The sequence below is a fragment of the Photinus pyralis genome, unplaced genomic scaffold, assembly GCF_008802855.1.
Source record: "Photinus pyralis isolate 1611_PpyrPB1 unplaced genomic scaffold, Ppyr1.3 Ppyr1.4_LG5, whole genome shotgun sequence".
Classification (NCBI taxonomy): domain Eukaryota; kingdom Metazoa; phylum Arthropoda; class Insecta; order Coleoptera; family Lampyridae; genus Photinus; species Photinus pyralis.
The window spans coordinates 29597374-29620367 of record NW_022170596.1 but is presented as its reverse complement, the minus strand read 5'-3'; the positions used below and the strand labels follow the sequence as shown (position 1 = coordinate 29620367).

Genomic DNA, 22994 nt, shown 5'->3' with positions numbered 1-22994 from the left:
GATCTCACTTTTTTTATTCGCAAGTACCTAAGGGAATTTGCATTAATCTATCATGACTATTGTTTGTTATTCAAATGTCATATTAATGATTAATGTAATTCATTACCATAATTTATGAGGTTCTCTGTTAGATAAGTATCGTTGACTACTTTAATGTGATGTTAATTGAGGATATAAAAAGTTTATGTTAGCTTCACATTTTGCTAACCGTTCAATCAAAATTCAAATGCTATAATTAAATTAAATAAATAGTGAGAAAATGAAAGCTTTGTGCTTAGATTTTAGTCCTTTTCAAGACAGGTTTATTCCAAAGCCCTGAAGTCATCAAAGAGAATGTTAAAGCCAAATTCATCCAATCCGCAAAAAGACCGATAAACTTAAAGCTTTAGGTACATATCCAACCCAACAATCCCAGCCCATTTGAATTGAATTGAAATCTTATTTAGACAAAAACAAAATACGATCTAGTTAGAGAGCGTTAATCTTGACCCTGCAATTGCATCTTGTAGGTACCACTAAAGCAAATGACGTTATCAATTTCGGTACTTAATGCATTTACTTATATAAGTATAGGTGCGTTTTTAAACGCGGAAAAGAGGGAATTCCTTGGTGTATTCTAAGTATATTTTATCCGTTGATAATTTTTGAAAAAGTGCTTTACTACGAAGATACAATAATAATTTATGACTTTAAAATGGCTACCTCCAGTTCAAATGCAACCATCAAATCAGCAACCCCCGGACTCTTTCAAAAAGACCACCAGGTTCGTTTCTTATTGAGTTATCCCAGTTATCTCGGAATGTTGCTAAGATAACAAATCTTATGTTTTCACCCTGTATCTTCGCAACAAATCAATAAAGGATAAAATATCCTTCGAATAGTCCAATGAATAAACCTATTTAATTTTTTCCGCTTGTTTAACAAACACCCTGTATTACGACCATGTGGTAAATTCGTTGAATTGCAGTCCACTAACGCATAAATTGCAACTGATGGAAGGGCATTTACTTTTTTTCTTATAACTAACTTCATCGCGTTTCCTTGGAATGCGTCCCAAAACGAATTAAGGAATTGAAGTTGTATGAAAGGGAATTGAAGCTTTTAAAATGGAATTGCCAAAAAAAGGCGAATTCAATTCGTTTCGATTCCAAAAAATCAGGTTCATATAAAAGGCAAAAGATGTGTCGAAAGTGCTTAAAACCATGCAATTTCGTAACGTTGTACATATATCACCCAGACAGGTATCCATCGATTATCCATCAATAAACTTTCTACAAGTTCAATGTGAACAGTTGCCGTAGACAGTTTCGTTTTCAACTGCGCGGATAATTAGATTCCCTATAAAATTACTATCAATTTTCAACGCAAACAATCAATGCACACAAATTTTTAATTATCATTATAATTTATAAAAGCAATTTTAAATAGAGAAACTTACATTTCCAAGCCAAGATAAATTGTATCGTCGTTTGTTAAGACTACCAAATGTTACAATTAGTATAGAGGAAAAAATTTCTTTCGTATGGGGAGGGATGTCTAGAAGATCTTATAAATGATTTCATTTATATCGAGACATCAGTCGGTGAAAGTACTCGAAAGTACGTTTAAATGTTTAATTGCTTTTAGTTTATTACATCTCTGGATAAATAATGCACATTAAGGTAGGATTAATGTGGTAATACGAGATGAATGTTTTTTAAGTGCGCATTTTTAGGTTTTAACGGTGCTTATGACAGTCGTAATTGTTAGAAGCAATCCGATAGAGCACAAACAGGAGAAGGCTCAACCAGAGGAAGATAATGTAAGTACATTTTCGTTCCTATTTCGGTTTTGGCACTGATAAACTTGAGCCTTTGTTTTTCTTACTTGTAGATAATGATTTTTTTGCATTTACAAAGTATTATTTCGAAGTTTCTCTGAGGTGTCTTCACGTTCGACACTTGTTGCTGGACGAAGAATGGTTTTGGTCATAGTAGGTATATTGAAGTGGCGAGTATGCAATATTATGAGAATTGCAGTTCGTTTGTTTATAGATTCATAACCATACCTTGAGACCTTTTCAAAATGTCACAGGGAATTGGTAATCTGCTTTTTGTGATATAAATTCATATATATTGCCACCCTTTTTAGAAGAAACACAGCCAGAGTAGGTATTCCTACTTGCTCTTTTTAATTTTTTTTAAAAATCTGTCTATTAAAGGCGCCCAGTGTGAATGCTTGTTATCTACACCAATTTTAAATCAGTATGGAAGAATGCCGTATCTCATTGACAATTTCTTTTCCTAATATCCGCTTATCAGACACTTTTGGGAACTCTAAAATTTGTCAAAGAATATGTCACTTTTATTTAGGTAATGTCAAGGCTTATTTTAATATCCAGGGCTGCATCCCAAGTGCTTCTGTATATCCAACCCTTGGTCGCTAGAAGCACTTCCTCTTACCGATTTGTAAAAAGCTTTATGTTGTTTTCGCTCTCACACCATACCATTGAATTCGCTCGAATTTAATTTCGACATGATTGCACTATTGACAAAACAACCAAGGATTCCTCTATTTCTTTAAATAAAAGATTCCCAGGAGGAATTGTTCTGTGTCTGGGGTAAAATCCGATTTTATAGATCATTTACAACTATCTTCAGTGTGCTTTTCCACCAAATGTGAGATCTGGACAAATATGTTCGTTAATGTTACGAATCTTATAAACGAAAGTGAAAGGTACCATAAAAAATAAGTGTCACTTTTATCACAGATTTATGAAATTTCACTAATTTACATAAGTATATGAACTAATTACTTACTTTGTACCTTTTAATACTTTCGACAAAACAATATGATGTTTATTCGAAAGTTTACAAAAACATTTTTTAGAAGAAAAGATATCAGTAAGTAGAGTAGGTACAGTTAATGAGTAACATTTATCTCATTTTGAAAGGGAGAGGATTTTTGTTAATTTTTCCACATAATAAATTAAGTACACAGTTCTGCTTACTTTGAAAATTCAGATCACTTGTGCCGACCACAATAAATATATCAAATGAGTTATTTACTAGTGTACGTCTCTATTGCAGAAAACTAATGACTACAGCTTTAGTTACGGTGTGAAAGACATGCACACTGGTGATGTCAAGGATCAATGGGAGAAGAAAGAAGGAGGTGTTGTTAAAGGTCAGTACTCGATGATGGAAGCAGATGGTTCTATAAGAACGGTAGACTACGTTGCGGATAAGGAGCACGGTTTCCACGCATACGTGAAATTTAATGGTAACCAACATCCGCTCTCATCCAGTCACCAACTGGTTCACATGGAAGCAGAAAAACTACCAAAGAAGATAATTAAATCACCCAAGCCATCCCATGAATACTTGTACAAACCGAGCGAATCACGACCGCAACCCGCAATCGTTAACATCAAGCAAGTAAAAAAGGCACCGTCAACGACCAAAAAACCCGACAGCATTAAAAACGAGGTCAACCCTAACCTGCAGTTTCCCCTAGATTTGTCTTTTCTCGAGACCAATAACAAAGTAATTCCTCTACAAGTCAGCAAACTCAACCCAGTTGAAATTAAAGTTAGCGACGGATTAACCACGCAACAACAGCACAAAATACGAAAACCGACCGAGAACCGATTCAACCAACAGTTTGTCGAAACCGATTTTCAACCAATAGTCTCAAATTTGACCTACAAAACGAATAAGAAACCGCTCGTCACTCCGGGTTTGAGAAACTACGCGTCACCTTCACATCTGAAAACTGCACTTCAACAGGAAATTCAGAGCGTACCATCAGGTCTTAATGTTTACAAGCACTTTCCTGACAATAATAGACCCAGCTTTTACATGCAACCACCACGTCAGACGAAGAACACTCCTACGCTTATAAAAATGAAATACCATTAGATGTTAGACATGTTTTGTTTTATTTATTATTGTTTTTGTTATTTTGTTGTAAGTTGTTTTAAATTGTTTGTTGAGGCACCTACTTTCAATTCGAGGGAGATCGCGGCATTACTGAGGAATTATTGCAAATGTAATTAAAGCTGTCGATTTATTGTGTGACAGTGTTTCGCCAGTGCGAGTGGCATGGCTATCTGACCTATTTTCAATGAACAGCTTTCTAAATCTTTGTGATAAGCTACGACAACTCATCTATAAAGAAGAAATTGATGTAGGCTCATCTTGATTTTTATTTCACGTGGAATAAAAAGAAATCCTTAATTAATTTGAATTGGTTTAGGTGATGAGCAAACAACTTTTTAGAAATTTGTCTAATGATGGGTATTTAATATAAATTAAATGTTAACAGTGTGCATAGGCGAGTAATATGAGTTTCGCATGTGGAAAGGAAACTAATGAGAATTTCAAAACTAACCAAAACTAACCAAAATTGGAATATACAGTTGAATTCTCACAGTCTAAAAGAAGGAAATATAATATTCTTCAAAGCGATATTGCTCATCTTGTCCTGTCGACGAATTAGTAATGGAACATTTAGGAAATATTTACGGTAGTGTAAAAATTGCGTAGGTAATTAGATTGATCATCAGTAGAACAACGGCAAAATTTTGCGGCAAGGGTTGCTATCAGAGCCCATAATGCTTGTTCTTGAAACACTTGAAATAACATAAATATACACAACTCTTTTGATTTGGGTTTCTTTGATATATGAATTTGAGGCTTTGGATTTCATAAAATGGCTTTAATTGACTCGTAAAGGATTGGAATTCACATTTTAGTTGGCAATTATAGCCATTTTAAAGATTTCAACTCATACCTAAACCTAGTTTTCAAAAATTAAATATTAAAAAACAACCACTGTCTTAAATTCAGGTGGTAGCAACTATACGAGTATTAAACGACGAAGAAACTTAACAAAGATAAGTAGTTTCTTTCGGACCCCAAATTGGAGGTGTTCGAGCGTGTTCCAAAAATTTGTATTGTGCATTGCGTTCCAGTTTTGTTTAATCTGATTTAACTTCCAATAGGGCCGATTAGGTACATTCTTCTCAAATTTAAGGTACTATTTTGTTTCTTCATCACGAATCTATTTGGTTCATGCTAATTTTAGTGATTTTGTGACTGTAATATAGCGTACTCTGCAGGATGTTTTTAATTATTCCAAATTTGGACGCAACCTATAATTTTTTTTTTATATATAATTTTTATTAGCAATCAGAATTGACATTCTATGGGCTAATATGATAACATGGGACCTTAAAGCTAGACAGTCCTGGATGGCGGGATGGGAACTCTTCCAGCGAGGAGTTCACCTACTTCTTATTTGAGATCAATTGGCCAACGTCGTTGTAGTCTTCTGGAGTCGTGTTGTAGTAAAAGTGGTTGCGTTAGTGGGTTGGCATGTGCTTCTAGCCGGGTATGATGACTTGCACTACGCTCTTGTATGATAGTCGAAACGAAAGGGATAAAGAGATCGTCGTGTAACATTTTGTTGGTTACGTACCAAGGTGCGTCAGTAATAGCTCGAAGAATTTTGGACTGAGAGCGTTGAATAATTGCAGTATTTGATTTGCTGGCACATCCCCATAACTCAATACCATAAGTCCAAATAGGTCTTATTATTGTCTTGTAAACCAAGATTTTGTTTTCTAGGGACAATCAGGATTTTCTTCCTATCAACCAGTTTAGATCATTTAGTCGTAGGTCGATTTGTTTTTTCTTTTTTAAGATGTGTATCTTCCAGGTAAGTTTTTCGTCGAGGTGTAGACCTAGGTAACGTGCTGATGGAGATACAGGTATAATTGAATTGTTGACAGTAACTGGTGGACAGCGGCCCTTTTTAAGTGTAAATGTGACCTGAGTTGACTTACTTTCATTAATTTTGATGTTCCATTTGTTAGTCCAATCTTGTATAAGGTTTAGCTGACTTTGCACATAAGAAGATGCTATTGTTGGATCTTCATGACTTGCAAGAATGATTGTGTCATCCGCGAAAGTACCGATTGTAGTATTGGGTGTAGTAGGTATATCAGATGTGTGTAGTAGATAAAGCAATGGGCCCAACACACTGCCCTGCGGTACCCCAGCCTGGATTGGATAAGTGTGCAATATTTTTTGTCTTCCAGGGATGTGTCTATTGTTTGTACGACGCGATGGCACTGTTGAACTGTCGAATGAGATTGTCGAAATCCAAACTGATGATCTGGGATAACATTTAGGAGGGGACTAATTCGATGGAGTATGAGTTTTTCTAGGAGCTTGGAGATAGTATATAACAGACTTATTGGTCTGTAGGAGGAGACTTGATGTGGATTTTTACCAGGTTTGGCTATTAGAATTACTTCAGCAGCCTTAAGCTGAAGGGGCCAATAGTGCAAACGGAGGATTCCATTAAATATATATGTTAGGAGTACAATTACTTTTCTAGGGATTTCTTTTAGCATTTTGGGTGTGATGTGATCAGGCCCAGGTGATTTTCTGTTATTTAGAAGAGCGATTGCTTTTTTTTATTTCGTGGGGAGTTATTAGTTTTATGTGACCGGTATCTTCCACAAGACTTTGTAAATTGGCAATCATTTCTTGTGTTGGTACAGCATCTTCAAGGCTAAATACTTCAGCCAGGTGTTGTGCAAACAGATCGGCCTTGTCCTTACTACTTCTAGCCCAGTCACCAGGAATGGGGGTATCTTTTCGGAATAAATACGGATTTTGAAAAAATATAAATACCTATTTGTAAAAAATAAACGCCACAACATAACAATTTATTTCATATGCAATAAAGTGAAGAACTTAAAATTGAATTATCACAATATAAGCACTTCTTTCAGGCAATTGATTATTCTTATATACCTATTCAGAATAAAGAGTACCCCTATAAATTTAAAGATGCACATGGTGGTTCTTTAGTTGATAAAGTTGACATTGCCAAAGCGTTTAATGCGTTCTTCATTGAATCAATACATGACCTCACAGGCGCTAGTTCGGACAATCAATCTAAACCTAGGTTGTCCACCAATCCTAATTCTTTGCTTCTGTTTCCAACTGACCACGTTGAAATCCGTGCTATCATTCAAAATTTACAGGGCAAACACACGGCTGGATTCGACGAAATCCCATGCTCATTATTGTATGTAATCAAGGAGTCAATCAGTCCTACTATCGCATACCTATGCAACGAGTCACTCAGGGAAGGTATCTTTCCCGACCTTCTTAAACATATGCTGGTTGTCCCCATACATAAAAAAGGTCGAACTGATATGCTCAATAACTATAGTTTCAGTTTTCTCAAAAATTTTCGAGAAAGTGTACTATACGAGGCTTCTTAGTTTTATTAACGCTTGTAAGATACTGTCTCCAAACCAATTTGGATTTCGCAAAAACCTTTCAACTGTACATGCGGTATTGAATGTGTTCTCTTATATTTTAGAGCACACGGATCGCAATGAATCAGTAGTTGGTATTTTTTACGATTTCACCCGTGCTTTCGAGACCGTCAATCATAAATTGCTACTAAACAAACTGTATGAATACGGTGTTAGAGGTATAGCTGCCGACTGGCTAAGCTCATACCTGGTAGGAAGAACTCAGGAAGTGAAAATGGTTTGGCAAGGAGGAGGGGTTAAGTCGGACAAAAAAGTGGTGTCACATGGTGTTCCTCAGGGCAGTACGCTGGGACCCCTTCTATTCATTATTTTTATTAATGATATATTTAATAATAAAAGTTTTTTAACGTTATTTTGCTGATGATACGTCTAGTATAATCACCGGTAATGAGCCAGACACCCTGTGTAGCCGTGCCAACGAGAGTGTCATGGAAATCAGCAGGTATTGTGCAGATAATGGGGTTTTCTTGAACTCGAATAAAACTCAAGCGATTCAATTCTCAAAAAGTGGTCTTAATAGCAGTCTCCTAATTAGACTAAATAATCATACTATCAGGCAAAGCGATAGTATAAAATTTCTTGGACTCCACTTGGACAACAATTTCTCTAGGAATACCCAAATAAACATAGTTATTAAGTTATTATCGACAACTATATGATGTAGTTCACTATGACTGTCTGACTTCTTACTACTATGCTCATGTCCAGTCTACTCTCAATTACGGTATTATTTGTTGGGGTACCAGTTGCAGAATGAACGAGGTAATGATTAGTCAGAAGAGAATTTTAAGAGCCATGCATGGTAAACCACCACGGTATTCATGTAGGGAACTCTTTGTACAATCTAATATACTTACAGCTGTATCTTTATTTATTCTTAATAATCTTGTATTCATACATAGTAAGAAAGATCTACATCAACCCGACTCGGTAGTTAATAATGTTAATCTAAGAAACAAGCGGAATTTGAGAATACCCAAGCTCAACCATGCTTATATTGCCAACCATTTTCCCGCCATTGCCATTAAACTTTGGAACAAACTACCGGAAAACGTAAAATGTATCCATAATCCATCTAGGTTTAAACAAACTATAAAAAAACATGTTGGTAAAGATGTGCATTTATAGGTTAGACGAATACTTGAACAGTAAAATTGTTGCAGATATGTAATGTAACGTGTAGGTAGTGTATTTTTATTTATTTTTTACTTATTTATAATTTATACTTAATTATATAATTTGTAATTTATAATTTTGACGTTCCAATGCTTGTATACAAGTCTCTTGAACAGTAAAATTGTTGCAGATATGTAATGTAACGTGTAGGTAGTGTATTTTTATTTATTTTTTACTTATTTATAATTTATACTTAATTATATAATTTGTAATTTATAATTTTGACGTTCCAATGCTTGTATACAAGTCTCATGGAGTAAACGGTATTATTATTATTAATTATTATTATTATTATTATTATTATTATTATTCCAGGGTAGGCAGTTTAGTACACTATATTTCGTGGGCGATTATATTTAGGGTGACTATGTCTGAGGCGAATATTAGGGAGTGGATTTTCGCAGAGGTTCTCTAGCAGCGAATTTCGAGGATGTTATTTCGTGAGCGCATATTTCGAGGTGAATTTTCTGGAGACGATATTCAGTTGGGAGAACTTATCGGATTGAATTTTCTTTAATAGTGAACTTCTATCACTATTGCTGACATTTGAATAAATGCTTGAGGGCTTAACACTCAATTCAAACAAAATTGGTACAATAGTTCCCAAGAGTAAGTATTCAAATTAATTGAAAGGAGGCCAATATGATCAGGACCAAACATTTCTAAACAGCTTTTCTGACCTTTCGTACCTAAAACTGATTCAAATTCCAATGCAGACTAGAATACTAAATACAGTTACTGTGTTGCGTTGTATCTATACTCGAAAATTTCATCTGTTTAAATATTGTGTATGGGTTTCGCTTCTAACTGGTCATTAACATTTCTTGTAACACTAACTTATAATACTTCGCCACTTCTCACGTCATATTTGACTATATGAACAATTTAAATGCAATATTTCATTTGTATAATCCAAAACTATCCTCAAAATATCAAATTCTAACGTTACAAAGAAAGGAAGTAAATCTAAAACGTCTACGTTCCTTTTTTGATAATATGGTCCATATGAGTGAGAATAAAACAAATAAGTATAGATAAAATATACACATTTATTTTATAAAAATAAATATTATACAATTGCACTGATATTTCAGGTATATAGATGCAAAAAAATAATAAAGAAGACATTAGAAGGTAGAGAGAGTGAAGTGATGAGGTATATACATAACAATATGAGCAGTCGAGTAATGGAGATCGTTACGAATTACTTAATAATGCGTGTCCAGATCTGGATACTACGGCGTTGAAACCGTTATGGTCATCGGCGGTGTAGTGGACAGTACGGATGGTACCGTCGGATTCGTGGAGTGAGTAAGATCCCTTAACAACATCTCCATCACGTACTTCGTGTTGGCTTTTTTGGTCCCCGGTATGGGCATCAGCTACTCCGTAGTTGAATTCATATTTGGGATGTGCCTAGGGAGCAAAAATTGTAGAATTAGGGGTTGTTTAGGGGCAACATACGTAGTAGTCAACGGCGGGGGCTGCATGTGCGGCAACTGCAATTGGGGCTGCGTGTGCGGCGACTGCAATAGGGGCTGCGTGTGAGTACGCAATGGGTGCGGCGGCGTATCCGTGACCCCCGATGAGTCCGGCGCTAGCGTACGCCACAAGGGCGGAAAAGGCTACGATCTGTAAACAAAGCGCACTTGTACCAAACACGTAATTGCACTACTACCCAAAAGCACACCTGTGAGTACATGATGAACTGTTAAACTGCACACTACGAAACGATACTGACTTTGGGGATTGAAATCTCAGCTTTTATACTTAACCCAAGCTACGAAACGTTCACCGTAATTAATAAAAAACAACCTTAATGTAGTGCTATTATGTATACAAAGCGTAATTTGAAAGTGTATTACGACAAGCGCGTGTCAATGTGGAGCAAGTACAAGTTCTTTGTAATGCAATTAACTCCAAAACCACCTACGGTTCATTTTTGACAACATAGACCGAAATCGAAAAAATATCTCCGATGTCGCCGTAGACAAAACTTCGTTTTCACTCAATTTCGTAACTTAGAACGCTTCACTAATTTTATACACTACAATATATTCATATACGATTTCACGTGTGTAGGTACAGGAATGTCTTTCTTTTTCACATTTTGTTCGGCATAATTGCCGATTTGATTATCGAAATATATTTTAAACAGAAACTTACGTAACTACCATTGTTATTCTATATCTAGGACGTAGGTAATGTAAGACCATGCAGTATCACATGCTACTACTGTATTTCTCAGTTTCATCAGAAAACTTCCGGTTACCGTTTTGTAATTAATTATTATTTTCCAAAAAGAAGAACGCGTGTAAAAACCGCAATTATTCATGCACATATTAAACGTGTCAATTATGCATACGTTTCTTTACGTTGTTAAGATCGAGTATGATTAATTGCGATTTAATTGCTTATAAATTAAAGCGATCTTGTATTGTAAAAATCAGCTTTAGAATAACAGCAGAACCGTCTGGTCGATTTGCTATACTTTATTCACGATTTTGAAATCACCGCAACATATATCGTATGACAGGTACTTACATAGGTACCAATTTTTTACATACATTGTAAGCGAGCGGTTACGCAATTACCGTAGGGATTTGACAGCGACCTTTTTATGCACATTTTAGAGAAATCTCTGACTACTACACTTTGCAAAATGCAATAACATATTAGTGTTTGGACCTTGGTTGTGCATCTTTCGAAATGGGAAATCGGTGAAACTCATCAAGACTCGGCTTTTGTTTAACTATGAATAGTAATTAGCTTATTGCGTTGGTTTTCGCGGACGCTCAAAAGTAAACATACCTTAACAATAGCAGTTGCACCTTTTTTTAAAAATTTTTATTCGTCTTTCTGTTCTACTTCCGCTTTCAAATGATAATTGTTTCACACAAAGTTGCTGTGATAAAGCTTTGTGGTAGGAAAGCATAAGTTTTCCATAATATTTCCACTTGTTGACTTGCAGTAGCTCAAACATAGAACATGAGTAACGCTTATGGTTCTAATTGCAGCAGAACATATACCTACTGATCTGGTGCTCCAATTAGATATTTATTGCTTCTTGCTTTTCCAAATTACACCCTGTTCTGGCTTGACAAAAGTCTATACCAAAACATTCATTTTTCAATCGATCTGAAACACTCTATGAATGTTACAGGCGAGACTACGCAGTCTTTGCTCTATTTTGTGGTAGTTTAAATACACTGTCCCTCTTGGGTAGGGTAATGTTTCTCACTTCTGGCAGCTATGGACAGGCTATACCACCAACATTTCATGCTCTTCTGCAACACATAAGACGAGCATATTTACAAGCGGGATGGATTTGGGGTCAGAGATTGACACCAAACCCGAATATCCCAGCGTTGAGGATTGGGGATGGAAGAAACATTAGGAGTACGACCACGGACCAAGGAAACGTCAGAATCCGTAAAGGAGTGTTCCTGCCGAAGTTGCAGTTGCGATTTTCATTAAAATAAATGTAATACAATTTTCTTTGGACGTACACCAATAAATTTCAGCTCCTGTGCTTCGGAAGGCACGTTAAGTTGTTCCGATCAACATATGCGAAGGTTTTTATACTAGTTTGTGAGTCTGCTTGTTACTCATTCACGGGAAAACGTTTGAACAGACTGGAATGAAAAGTAAACTCCTCAGTCCTACGGTTTTTGTAGAAAATTAAGAAAAAAAACCAAAATGAGGGAGATAAAAGAGGATTGGGTGGGGAGAAGTATTCATTTCTCGACTTGTTTCCATTTCCATATCGTCATTGAAGCACGTAGGTATATGAACGCGACATGCATTCTAAGTTTCATCCTTGCTTCCGAATGGGACCATATTTTATGTTAAAGATTATTATGTTGAGATTTCGAATTAAAATTAGTTGGAATTAGGTTATTTTTCTCTTTTAATAAAACTACCGATATACCATTTCAATTTCGAAATTTTGGATCACTTTTGGTCTGGTAAGAAGTTGATAGGAAAATTTCGAGAATTCGATCCGTTTTTACTCATAATACCTCCCACCACTCGATTCTATTCTTCGGAAATTTGTTTTTATAGTCCTTATGTACAAAATACACACATAAGTTTTCTTACATTACTAAATTCACAATAACGGGATTGGAAGCCTTTTGTATCCATGCATACGCCTTGAAACCATGAGAGACTGAAATCCAATATATTTTGAAGCTAGTGCTTATCCTATAAGTCAGTGTCTTGAGGTTCAGCAAAACCATTGTGGTTATAATAACACGAAAATTGTTTTTCAAAGACAAACTCCAGATTTTTGAAGAATCTCAACATTGAAAAATAAATCTTCGGGTGCCTACAAGAAATTTTTCTTAAACTACTTAATTGTTACACCCGGTATATGGACAAAATCAAGGAGTCAAGGATGTTTAAAAAAACAATCGAGAAGAATGACAAGTTAAATGTAATTACAGTTAAAGATGTCAAGAGGACAGTTACATCCAAGGTGGCTCCAGCCTGTTGGGCAATGTGTTTGCTGCCCATAGCTACTAGGCATTTGTTTAAATCGTCGTTTATTTCATGTGCTTCATATGAAAAGCAATGTAGTTGTAGTAGCTGCTCACGACATGTAGAATAAAAGACTTCCTTTACTTACAGCTTAAGCGATACTCTCATGGGCGTACCAGGAAACGCTCTCTCACCTTTAAACTAATACCACCTCACGATATGCGCAACTTTGGACGAATGGAGAATGTAAGGAAGCCCACCCAAAAAAGGAATTCTTGAAACGACTGAAAGGTCGTAGTGCAAGGTCTCCACTTGACCCTAATATTGGCAATTAAATAACGAAAGAAAGGCTCCCACACCTTCTATCGCAAAAAAAGCAGCAAAAAAACGATTAAAGTTTTCTTCTTTCAATCACGTAACGTGAATAAACTTCTTAGTCCGTAACCTTAACACCTCAATGTCTTCAAATAACCGCAAACCAATTCGCTACCATAACATTTACACACCTAATTATTAATAATAATACCGCATAAGAGTGCTAGTAGGCAATAAATTGATTTTATTAACTATCCATTGATGGGAAAATTGATTGTGAATCAAATCGGGTTCCGTTTCCAAACTTTAGCCTTGATGTTGCAATGAGAGAAAAAATTGTGAGCGTACCTTTTTTTTCGTGCAAGGACGATAGATTACCTTCGTGATTATTTATCTAACGTATAGTTTTGTTTAATTAGTTGTATCCCTGTTTAAACAAACATCGTGATCGGGTGTATTGGTGTGAGAATGGTCGTCTTGTTCGTTGCTTGCACAGCTTGGGCGGAGGTAGGTACCTAATTACTTTATCTAGGTTGAAGTTTCTATTTCGATCAATGGTCGGTTGAAAAGTCGTGCAAGTGCAATGATAATTATTGTAAGTTTCGAAATTGCATTCTCCTCTAATTCAAATTGGAAGAATAAAAATCTATACGCCCATGAACTAATTGAACTTAAAAGCGTGGAACGGTCCCGTATGAAATAATGAGAATTTCAGAGGCTTTTTTTGAAAACAAAAATGTCTGTACGTACTCTTCGACATCATCGACTGAGCAGTAACGCCAAAAATACAATTATATTTTTGAAAAATGTCAACATAGCTAACCGACCGTGAGAATTAACGACTTTTGACCCACATCCATAAATTCAATAAAATCGGAAATTGCATAATATGTCACATACCCACATATTTAAGAAAACTGTATCTAAATACGAGTACATCGCCTCCGACTAAAGCATAAGTGTGCATTGAAACCACGCACTTAAAAAGATAGCCTAAAGGGACCAAACTAAATTTTTTTTCACTTAGATCGACCTGAGATATGCAAAGCCTATGCCTATAACGAATTTACGGCGACACCATAACATTATAAAATTAATGTTTCGTTAAAAAAGGTACGCCTTAACTAGTTTTGAAAATTTTTCATTTAGTGCCGCAATACCTAGTGATCCAATTCCGAAGTTCAACAATCCAATATAATTTTGCAATCATTCACTCTCGGCATGTACCTATATATATAAATCCGTACCGCTTTTTTTTTGCTTTTTCTTTTAAGTGTGTAGGTACTTTATCAAGAGCGGGTATTGGGGAAAGAGACACGCCCTAAATATTTATTAAAGTAGTACTTTTAAGACTGTCTAATGCAACAACGGATCTGGTCTCCCATATATTACAGAAAGTGAATGTTTTTGTTCTAGAATTTCAATCGAGGAAATATTTATTATTATTTTAGTTTTATTTTACAATCTCTATGGCGTGGATTATGACTATTAATTTATAATAATTGGCGTGCGAAATCGACAATGAGAATATCCTTCGTTAGCTATTGTTCGAAAAATTTGCATTTTTTCTTGCATAAAGAGTAGACTACCTTTTTTCAATTAATTAAGTTTTATCAGTGGCAAAATCACGATCTATAATTAGGGGTTTCACTAGGCCTGGGGCGCGTGGAAACAAATCCTTCTTCACGTTTAGTCTTTAGTTCTGTAATTTGCAAACAATAATCGATTATAACATAAACGTAACAGGTAGGTACCCTACCCATTTGCTCAATCATTGGGTGATGCAAATTGTAAGTCTGAGACTCCCACCCAACGTTTTAGTTTCGTACACTAAATGGTAGTCTCTGGCTATCGCAAGTGCAAATCATTGTGAACCGTAACAATCGACATAGTTTTGTAATTTACTATGCAGCTATGTTATTTCTGAATGTAATTTGCTGTTAAGATCGGCTTCTGGTGGGTACCTTTAACCACAGTAAAACATATAGGTAGGTACTAGATAATCAGTTCGACTATTCTAGTGTAGGTATACATAAAGTTAATTTTGCAATAGTTAAGGGTTCACTTATCTTATTGTGAACGCTTTCGAAAAATTTTGGAATTCCGTCTTTCCTCGTTCCCATCGCTTTAGCTTTTCAAATTACTATACAAATGTATACTGTAAATTTAAGGACTTTGTTAATTTCGATATCCCAACTGAACTTATAGGTTCGCGTTATCGTCACTGTCGTCAACAAAAAATCATGAACCGATTCTAGCTGCTCTTGGGGTCAGAAACGTCGCCTCTCGACTGACGATGATCTTCCTGGTTGATGGATTATAAAAACGGAATGCAATTCGTACTTTTTCGATTAAACTTCTCCCATGTACTCCAAGTGAAGTTTTAGATGTTATCCATTCCCTAAAAAGCCATAGCTCTCCAGGACTGGACGAAATTCCCAATACCCTACTTAAATCCAGCTCCACTTCAATTTCCTCGGATTTATCAAGCATCATTAATCACTGTGTCACTAACGGCGTCTTTCCTGACGCTTTGAAATCCTTATGCGTTGTGCCAATCCATAAAAAAGGCAATCTTTCTGAAGTTTCCAATTACAGACCTATTTCGCTTCTAAGTGGTTTTTCTAAAATTCTTGAAAAATGCATTTATAATAGAATAATTACATTTCTCGAAAAATTTAAAATATTGTCTTTAAGGCAGTCCGGATTTCGCCCAATGTTGTCCACTGAAGACGCTACAATAGAACTGGTGCAACATATAACTAACGAAATCGACTTAAATAAAGCCTGTTTCGTAGCTTATTTTGACAGTAAAAAGGCATTCGACAGTATTAATTTTGATATAATGGCCCGTATGAATAAAAGTAAGCAAATGCCTATACTTACAAAATTCAAAGTAAATACTCGTAACTGCCCCTTCATACTGGTCTGTTCAGCATGGTTTAGCAGCGCTGCGCTGCGTCCTGTCCTTCTGCTTAGAAGCGCTGCTAAGTCGCCCAGTGCGAAGGAGCACTTACGAGTATTTACTTTGAATTTTGCAAGTATAAGCATTTGCTTACTTTTATTCATACGGCCCAATGTCACAAAAACTAATCAGGAATGAGACTCACGATTTTCTCCTATCGTTTTTATCTAATAGGAATTATCGTGTTAGATACAATAACGCGATATCCACAAAATATACTACAACTACAGGAACCCCCCAAGGCAGCAACCTTGGTCCGATATTTTTTCTCCTGTATATAAATGACCTACCTCAATTCATTCGCAATGGAATTACGTTTATGTACGCTGACGACACTGCAGTAGTGGTGAGTGCTGACAACACTGACCACGCTTTAGAGAAACTAAAGTTGTTCATTAAGGAATTTTTTTCTTGGTGTGGTGCAAACAGACTGGACATAAACTCAGATAAAACTGTGATCATGCGTATGGCTAAGTCCGCTCGAACTGCAAGTCAGGATCATCAGATACTCATTGAGAACGTGATGATTTCTTGTGCTCCTCGTACAACCTATCTGGGTATCAAAATAGATTGCAATTTATCATGGCACTACCACTTCCTTTTTTATCAAAAATCGACTGCACCAAAATTTCTCGAGAAAACTCTTTTTCTTATTAATTTTGGTGCGTATAATCCAAAACAATTCGTACTTTTACGATCAGACTTCTCAATCAAAAGTTATAGACTAGAAACCAATTTCGAAAAAAAATTCAAAGGGCTGTAACTTTTGAACTAGTAGCCCAATCTTGGAACTGTTTGAAATTATGGATTCTACAGGCCACATTCTATAAGAAAATTTTTTTCCGGGTCGATCTGAGACAATTTTTTTTTCGGGGCTCAAAAAAAGGCAGTGTATAACCTTCCTTTTTTACCAAAAATCGACTGCACCAAAATTTCTCGGGAAAACACTTTTTCTTATTAATTTTGGTGCGTAGAATCCAAAACAATTCGTACTTTTTCGATCAGACTTCTCAATCAAAAGTTATAGACTAGAAACCAATTTCGAAAAAAAATTCAAAGGGCTGTAACTTTTGAACTAGTAGCCCAATCTTGGAACTGTTTGAAATTATGGATTCTACAGGCCACATTCTATAAGACAATTTTTTTTTCCGGGTCGATCTGAGACAATTTTTTTGTCGGGCCTCAAAAAAAGGCAGTGTAATAACCTTCCTTTTTTACCAAAAATCGACTGCACTAAAATTTCTCGGGAAAACACTTTTTCTTATTAATTTTGGTGCGTAGAATCCAAAACAATTCGTACTTTTTCGATCAGACTTCTCAATCAAAAGTTATAGACTAGAAACCAATTTCGAAAAAAATTCAAAGGGCTGTAACTTTTGAACTAGTAGCCCAATCTTGGAACTGTTTGACATTGTGGATTCTACAGGCCACATTCTATAAGAACATTTTTTTTTCCGGTCGATCTGAGACAATTTTCATTTTTCATTTTGCATTATTTTTACAACCCCCTTGGTTTTTGAGATACTCGTTGGAATTGAAAATTGTAATTTTTTAGAATCTTTAGACCCCGTTCATACCTGCAGCGCTTATCAAAAAAGTTAAAACGCAATCTTTCCCTATAGAATCTCTTTTTGTGTTTCAGTCAGGAATCGATCTACAGGGTGCTATAATTTCACGATTTTTAAAGTTTTCTTACTACCGTGCGAGTGGTAAAAAAGTCTTTGAATATTTTACCGATACTCGGCATTCCCCCCCCCCCCCCCCCCCCCGATTTCGAGGATCGTAAATAATAGGTTTGGAATGAGAAACCATAGGAGTATATATAGGCAGAGCTGTAAATACTTTTAGAAAAAGAGTATTTTCGGTATCTAGTTACTGAAAGTATCTAAGATACTTTTCTCTTTAGCCGAAAAGTAACTATGTTTTAGATACTTTTGTAAAGTATCTTGTACATGTTACTCTTCTAAAGTATCTAGATACCACGAAAAGTAACCAAGATACTTTAAAAGTATCTTAGATACGAAAGTGGCGAAAATTTTGAACGTTTCATTTTTTTACGGTCTATCTGAATATTACAAAAACATGCACCACTATGTATGATCTAAATGTAGAAATTTTGGTTAGGTTATTAAATGTTATTTGAAATTATGTAAATCTTTTCTATAGTAATGTGTATCCATACCATATATTCACTTAATTTCGCTTGATTTTGAGGTAATAAACAAATTTCTTAAGTGATATCACAATAAATATAAAACAAGTTAAATAGTAATCGTAAACGATTTACATAAAGCGCATTTCCACTTGCATTCATTTCCCATTTGTAAGATGCAACTTCTGTTAAAATCGTAAAAATCCGGCCACAAATATGAAAGATAGCGTTGCACATGGGCAATCCATTGTTGACGTGCTACTTCAATTTCAGTTTATGAGAAGAATTTCATTTCAATGCTTTTGTAAATAAGAAAGTTGGAACTGCGCATGCGCAAACCTAAATTTTAAAACTAATGTTAGATTTTCCTTTGTTCCAAGCGCCTAAGTATCCAAGCGCCTAAGTATCACATTTCATTTAAATTCTTCCATAAATAAAAAAGTTGGCACTGCGCATGCGCAAAACCAAATTTTGAAATTGGCGTTTGATTTTCCTTTATCCCAAGTGCCTATGGATAAAATTCGTTTAAATTCTTCCATAAATAAAAAAGTTGGCACTGCGCAAATAAAAAAGTTGGCACTGCGCATGCGCAAAACCAAATTTTGAAATTGGCGTTTGATTTTCCTTTATCCCAAGTGCCTATGTATCAAATTCGTTTAAATTCTTCCATAAATAAAAAAGTTGGCACTGCGCATGCGCAAAACCAAATTTTGAAATTGGCGTTTGATTTTCCATTATCCCAAGTGCCTATGTATCAAATTTCGTTTAAATTCTTCCATAAATAAAAAAGTTGGCACTGCGCATGCGCAAAACCAAATTTTGAAATTGGCGTTTGATTTTCCTTTATTCCAGGTGCCTATGTATCAAATTTCATTCAAATACTTTTATAAGTAAAAAAGTTTGCAATTCGGTTTATAAATGGTCGAGATGCGAAAAGGGCACTGTGAATTTTGAATCGATTCGATCCAACTTTTGGCATTGCGTATTATATGGCTAAATCTATGCCCAAATTGAATTTCATGCAATTCAGTTCATAACTAACGGAGATGTAAAAGCGATCGAACATTTCTAAACAAAGTTATCGTTCACACGGACAGATAGATGGACAGACAGACAAAGGAACAGACGGAGAGATCAACCGGCAGGCGAGAGATAGCAATGCAAAATTATAAACGATCTCTAGGATCGTTAATAAACGGCAAAAGTGTAAAATTATGGAACATGTAAAAAACGGTTTTTTGTTTTTTTTACAATAACTTTTTTTGTAAGCGGTACAGAAAAAATTCCTTCCTTGGTACAAGACTCGACACCATAACGAACCAAATAGCGAAAAAAGTAGAACAATAGCTCTTAAGATAAAAAACTAGTAGCGTCGCAAAGTTAGCGGACGGATGGACGGACGGACGGACGGACGGACGGACAAAGTGGCCACAATAGCGCATTTTTTTTTTATTTTTGTGGAAATGCGCTAAAAAATGCCGAACCTTACTCTAGAGTCTAGACTTATACAGGTACTGTCAAGTATCTTAAGTACTTCAAAGTATCTTAGTTACTTTCAGGTACCTAAGATACATTCATATAATTTAGTTACAGTATCTAGATACCGATGTCAAGATACTTTTTATGTGAACTTGCATCTATTTGCAACGACTGAACCAATATCCCCTGTGATTTTCACCATACAGCTTAGGTATATGCTTTGGCTACCTTATTAAACTCTCAGCCTTTGTGTCTAAGTTGTCATGCTGTGAAAATAAATGCATTATTATTATTATTAAGTATTATTATTACGCATAGTAAATAGTTACTTTTTGTTAGAAGTAACTATAATGTAACTAGATACTTTTTGCGAGTATCTTTTACAGGTCTGAGTATAGGTAATGTGGCAAAGTGGATATCTGATCAATGTTTAACAACGTCTATTACATAATCGCACCAAACATAAAAGAGATCTTTAATATGCTTTCTTGTAGAAATTTAAATATTCAAACAAGGAAGCGCAAAGTCGCTGCTTACACTGTCGCTTTACATCTCAAGTACGAGCTTGCTTATTAGTGCGTACACAATATCCTACATTCCTCGTATTTTGAGGAAGTACATTATCCACCTATGCTTACTTTCGATTATGCAGAGCAATTTTACGTGTCAAGTGAAATGAACCATTAAGGAGTTATAAAATGGAAATGAGAACATTTTCGGTTAAGTACCTACCGGACTTTCGGTTTCGATAGCACACACAAATTTTAGTACGCTTTAATTAATTATTTTCTGAAGATTGATTACATATCAATATTCAATAACTCAATTAATGCGTTGATTAATAACATTAACATTTATTGGTTTTTATTTATGTAGAGCATTTTACCGTGAGCGTTAACCTTCTCCTTTTCACCTTTTGCTAACTTGCTAATGTAGGTACTAGAGTTTTTGTTTTATTTTGTTCACTCGATTATCCTGTTCAGAAACTTTTTCGGATAATTTCCGCAGGTTTTGTATATTTATGAATACAATAACGAAAATTAAAATAATGATAATTAATCTGAAAAGGTAAACACCAGCCAAAGCACAAACTGAATACAATGATGAAAAGAACATTCTAGACCAAAATTAAGATGGATCTACAATAGTTACTACCAAATGAAACGGTCTTAGAAGAGATAATAATAATAACATGACACGTGATGACATACACAGAAGAAAGATAGAGTCCTTAGTCACATTACTGAACATTTTGCAGTTGTATATACTTACGTAAAACTTAAATGGCGGTACAATGCGAAATAAACGCTAGCAGGAATGAAGAAACGGATCATGAAAAGAACAAAATCCAAGTAAAAAGTAACAAAGAAGAGATAAAGTTCCTTTCTCAAATGTGAGGAATCCAAAAAACGAAATGAGGAAAAGAAGAAAAGGCTGAAAAATAATAATAATACCACCCTTATTTATAATAAAATAGGATGTAAAATAAATAAACCTACAATGTAGAGGCGAAGTTCAGGAGAGCTGCTCTTCCCCTTAACCTCTAGGATTATATAAAGTGTAAATCAGCGTACTTCGGACTAAACGCCATCTGTTAAAAACTGGATGGCAAGTATAGGTATACCACGGTATGAGGGAAGCTTAAAAAAATAGCTTCTTTTTTAATTAATATAATCTAGGATTTTTCAAGCTGCTTTTGGAACCGAAACATTGACATTTTTTTCTTGAAGGATGACAAGGTAGAGCTTCTGTGTTTCGGTATTGTATTTCTGGGGAGTCATTTTTTTACCTTAATGCAGATGTCCGGGCGACCAAAGAAAAGATCGATAAGGTACATTATCTGTTGATGACTATGTAATTGCATTGCTTTCATTACAGTACGATGCAGATACGTGAAAGACAAGGATGTGATTTGGTATAATTTGAACAAGATTATTAAGAAAGTTATCCCTCGGGGTTGTTTTACTGTAGGTATACAGAATACGTAAGTATAAGTATATTTTTGATCTTATGATTTTTAATGCATTATTTATGGAAAGGTATTCCTCATGGTGTCGTAATTACCTTAACTAAGCTTAAGCAAACATCAAGTGGTAAATTTAAATACGTTGACTAGAATCTCGATTACACAAGATAATAGTAATCAGCGGCCCACGACGATAACAAATCTACTGTTTTGAATTTCACAAGACCCGGGGCCACAAATCACAAGATACCAAGAACTATATGATAACGCCAAATTAAACAAACCACATCATTTTTTTTTTGTATAGAGGAAGTACCTCTGATATAACTATACCTGAATACTGGTTACCTGTTTTGTATTAAATATGTTGGAAATAAAGCACATTATAATAGATACTGATCCTGGTATTGACGACTTACACGCAATTTTAATGTTTTTGGCGGCCGAGAAGAGAAACGAGGTTAAAATTGTGGCAATTACGGTTACAGCAGGTAATACAGATGTAAATAATGGATGCAGAAATGTCGTGAGTCTTTTGGAAAAAGCGTGTCGAACTGATGTAAGTATAACCGCAACATATGCTCAAGTGAAAATCTTATTTATTAGATCCCCGTATATAAAGGAGCCTCTAAGAACTTGATATCCGAAGATTGCGATTTTCTTCAGTATTATGGTCGAGATGGTCTTGGGAACACTGGGTATGCTAACAATGCAAACTTGGACATACTACGGGATGAGCCATCCTCGTTGGCAATCAGACGCTTAGTGAAAGAAAATCGAGGACTGATAACTCTTGTTTGTTTAGGACCTCTGACAAACATAGCCCTTGCCGCCAAAACTGACGATGACTTTTACATGAACCTGAAGGAAATCTTTATCATGGGTGGCACTATTAGAGGTGAGTTGGTTTATTGACAAGTATGAAGAATCCATTCTTGTAGGGAAGGGAAATGTAACTTTAATGGCCGAGTTTAATTTTTACTTTGACCCAGAATCAGTGTACAGTTTTTTACACACTGTAACATGCCCAACGACAATTTTGCCGTTTGAACCAGTCTTAGAAGTTGCACTGCCTGCGGTAAGCACTACCTACCAATATTTGTACATGCTTACTATAGTA

At 35.4% G+C, this 22994-nt stretch overlaps 3 protein-coding genes across 4 annotated transcripts in view; 2 read left to right on the top strand and 1 right to left on the bottom strand.

The window, feature by feature from the left end:
* Positions 1–1636: 1636 nt before the first annotated feature.
* Positions 1637–4188, top strand: LOC116172697. Its single transcript, XM_031489949.1, has 3 exons — positions 1637–1661; positions 1715–1801; positions 3069–4188. The coding sequence occupies exons 1-3, from the start codon at positions 1650–1652 to the stop codon at positions 3897–3899; spliced, it is 930 nt and encodes a 309-aa protein (XP_031345809.1). The 5' UTR covers positions 1637–1649; the 3' UTR covers positions 3900–4188.
* Positions 4189–9712: 5524 nt separating this feature from the next.
* On the bottom strand, positions 9713–10533 carry LOC116170668 (cuticle protein 19-like). Its single transcript, XM_031487172.1, has 3 exons — positions 10206–10533; positions 9980–10147; positions 9713–9931 (listed from the first exon to the last, which is right to left on the bottom strand). The coding sequence occupies exons 1-3, from the start codon at positions 10215–10217 to the stop codon at positions 9713–9715; spliced, it is 399 nt and encodes a 132-aa protein (XP_031343032.1). The 5' UTR covers positions 10218–10533.
* A 9311-nt stretch (positions 10534–19844) lies between these two features.
* LOC116171165 (uncharacterized protein C1683.06c-like) overlaps positions 19845–22994 on the top strand; it is a 3625-nt gene continuing 475 nt past the window's right edge. Inside the window, exons 1-6 of one of the 2 annotated variants that reach the window (XM_031487855.1) lie at positions 19845–21536; positions 21588–21739; positions 21787–21892; positions 21948–22433; positions 22481–22772; positions 22816–22952. In XM_031487855.1, coding sequence (XP_031343715.1) covers positions 22239–22433; positions 22481–22772; positions 22816–22952 — 624 coding nt within the window. In that variant the 5' untranslated portion in view covers positions 19845–21536; positions 21588–21739; positions 21787–21892; positions 21948–22238. Of the gene's footprint in view, positions 21740–21786; positions 21893–21947; positions 22434–22480; positions 22773–22815; positions 22953–22994 lie in introns of both variants that reach the window. The other variant, XM_031487854.1, reaches the window with a different exon arrangement.

What these genes read in the sequence shown, in the direction of transcription:
- LOC116172697 (XM_031489949.1), top strand. An exon ending in CTCAACCAGAGGAAGATAAT is followed by an intron (nt 1,802 to 3,068) that starts GTAAGTACATTT and finishes TCTCTATTGCAG; the next exon opens with AAAACTAATGACTACAGCTT.
- LOC116170668 (XM_031487172.1), bottom strand. An exon ending in CCCCCGCCGTTGACTACTAC is followed by an intron (nt 9,932 to 9,979) that starts GTATGTTGCCCC and finishes TTTGCTCCCTAG; the next exon opens with GCACATCCCAAATATGAATT.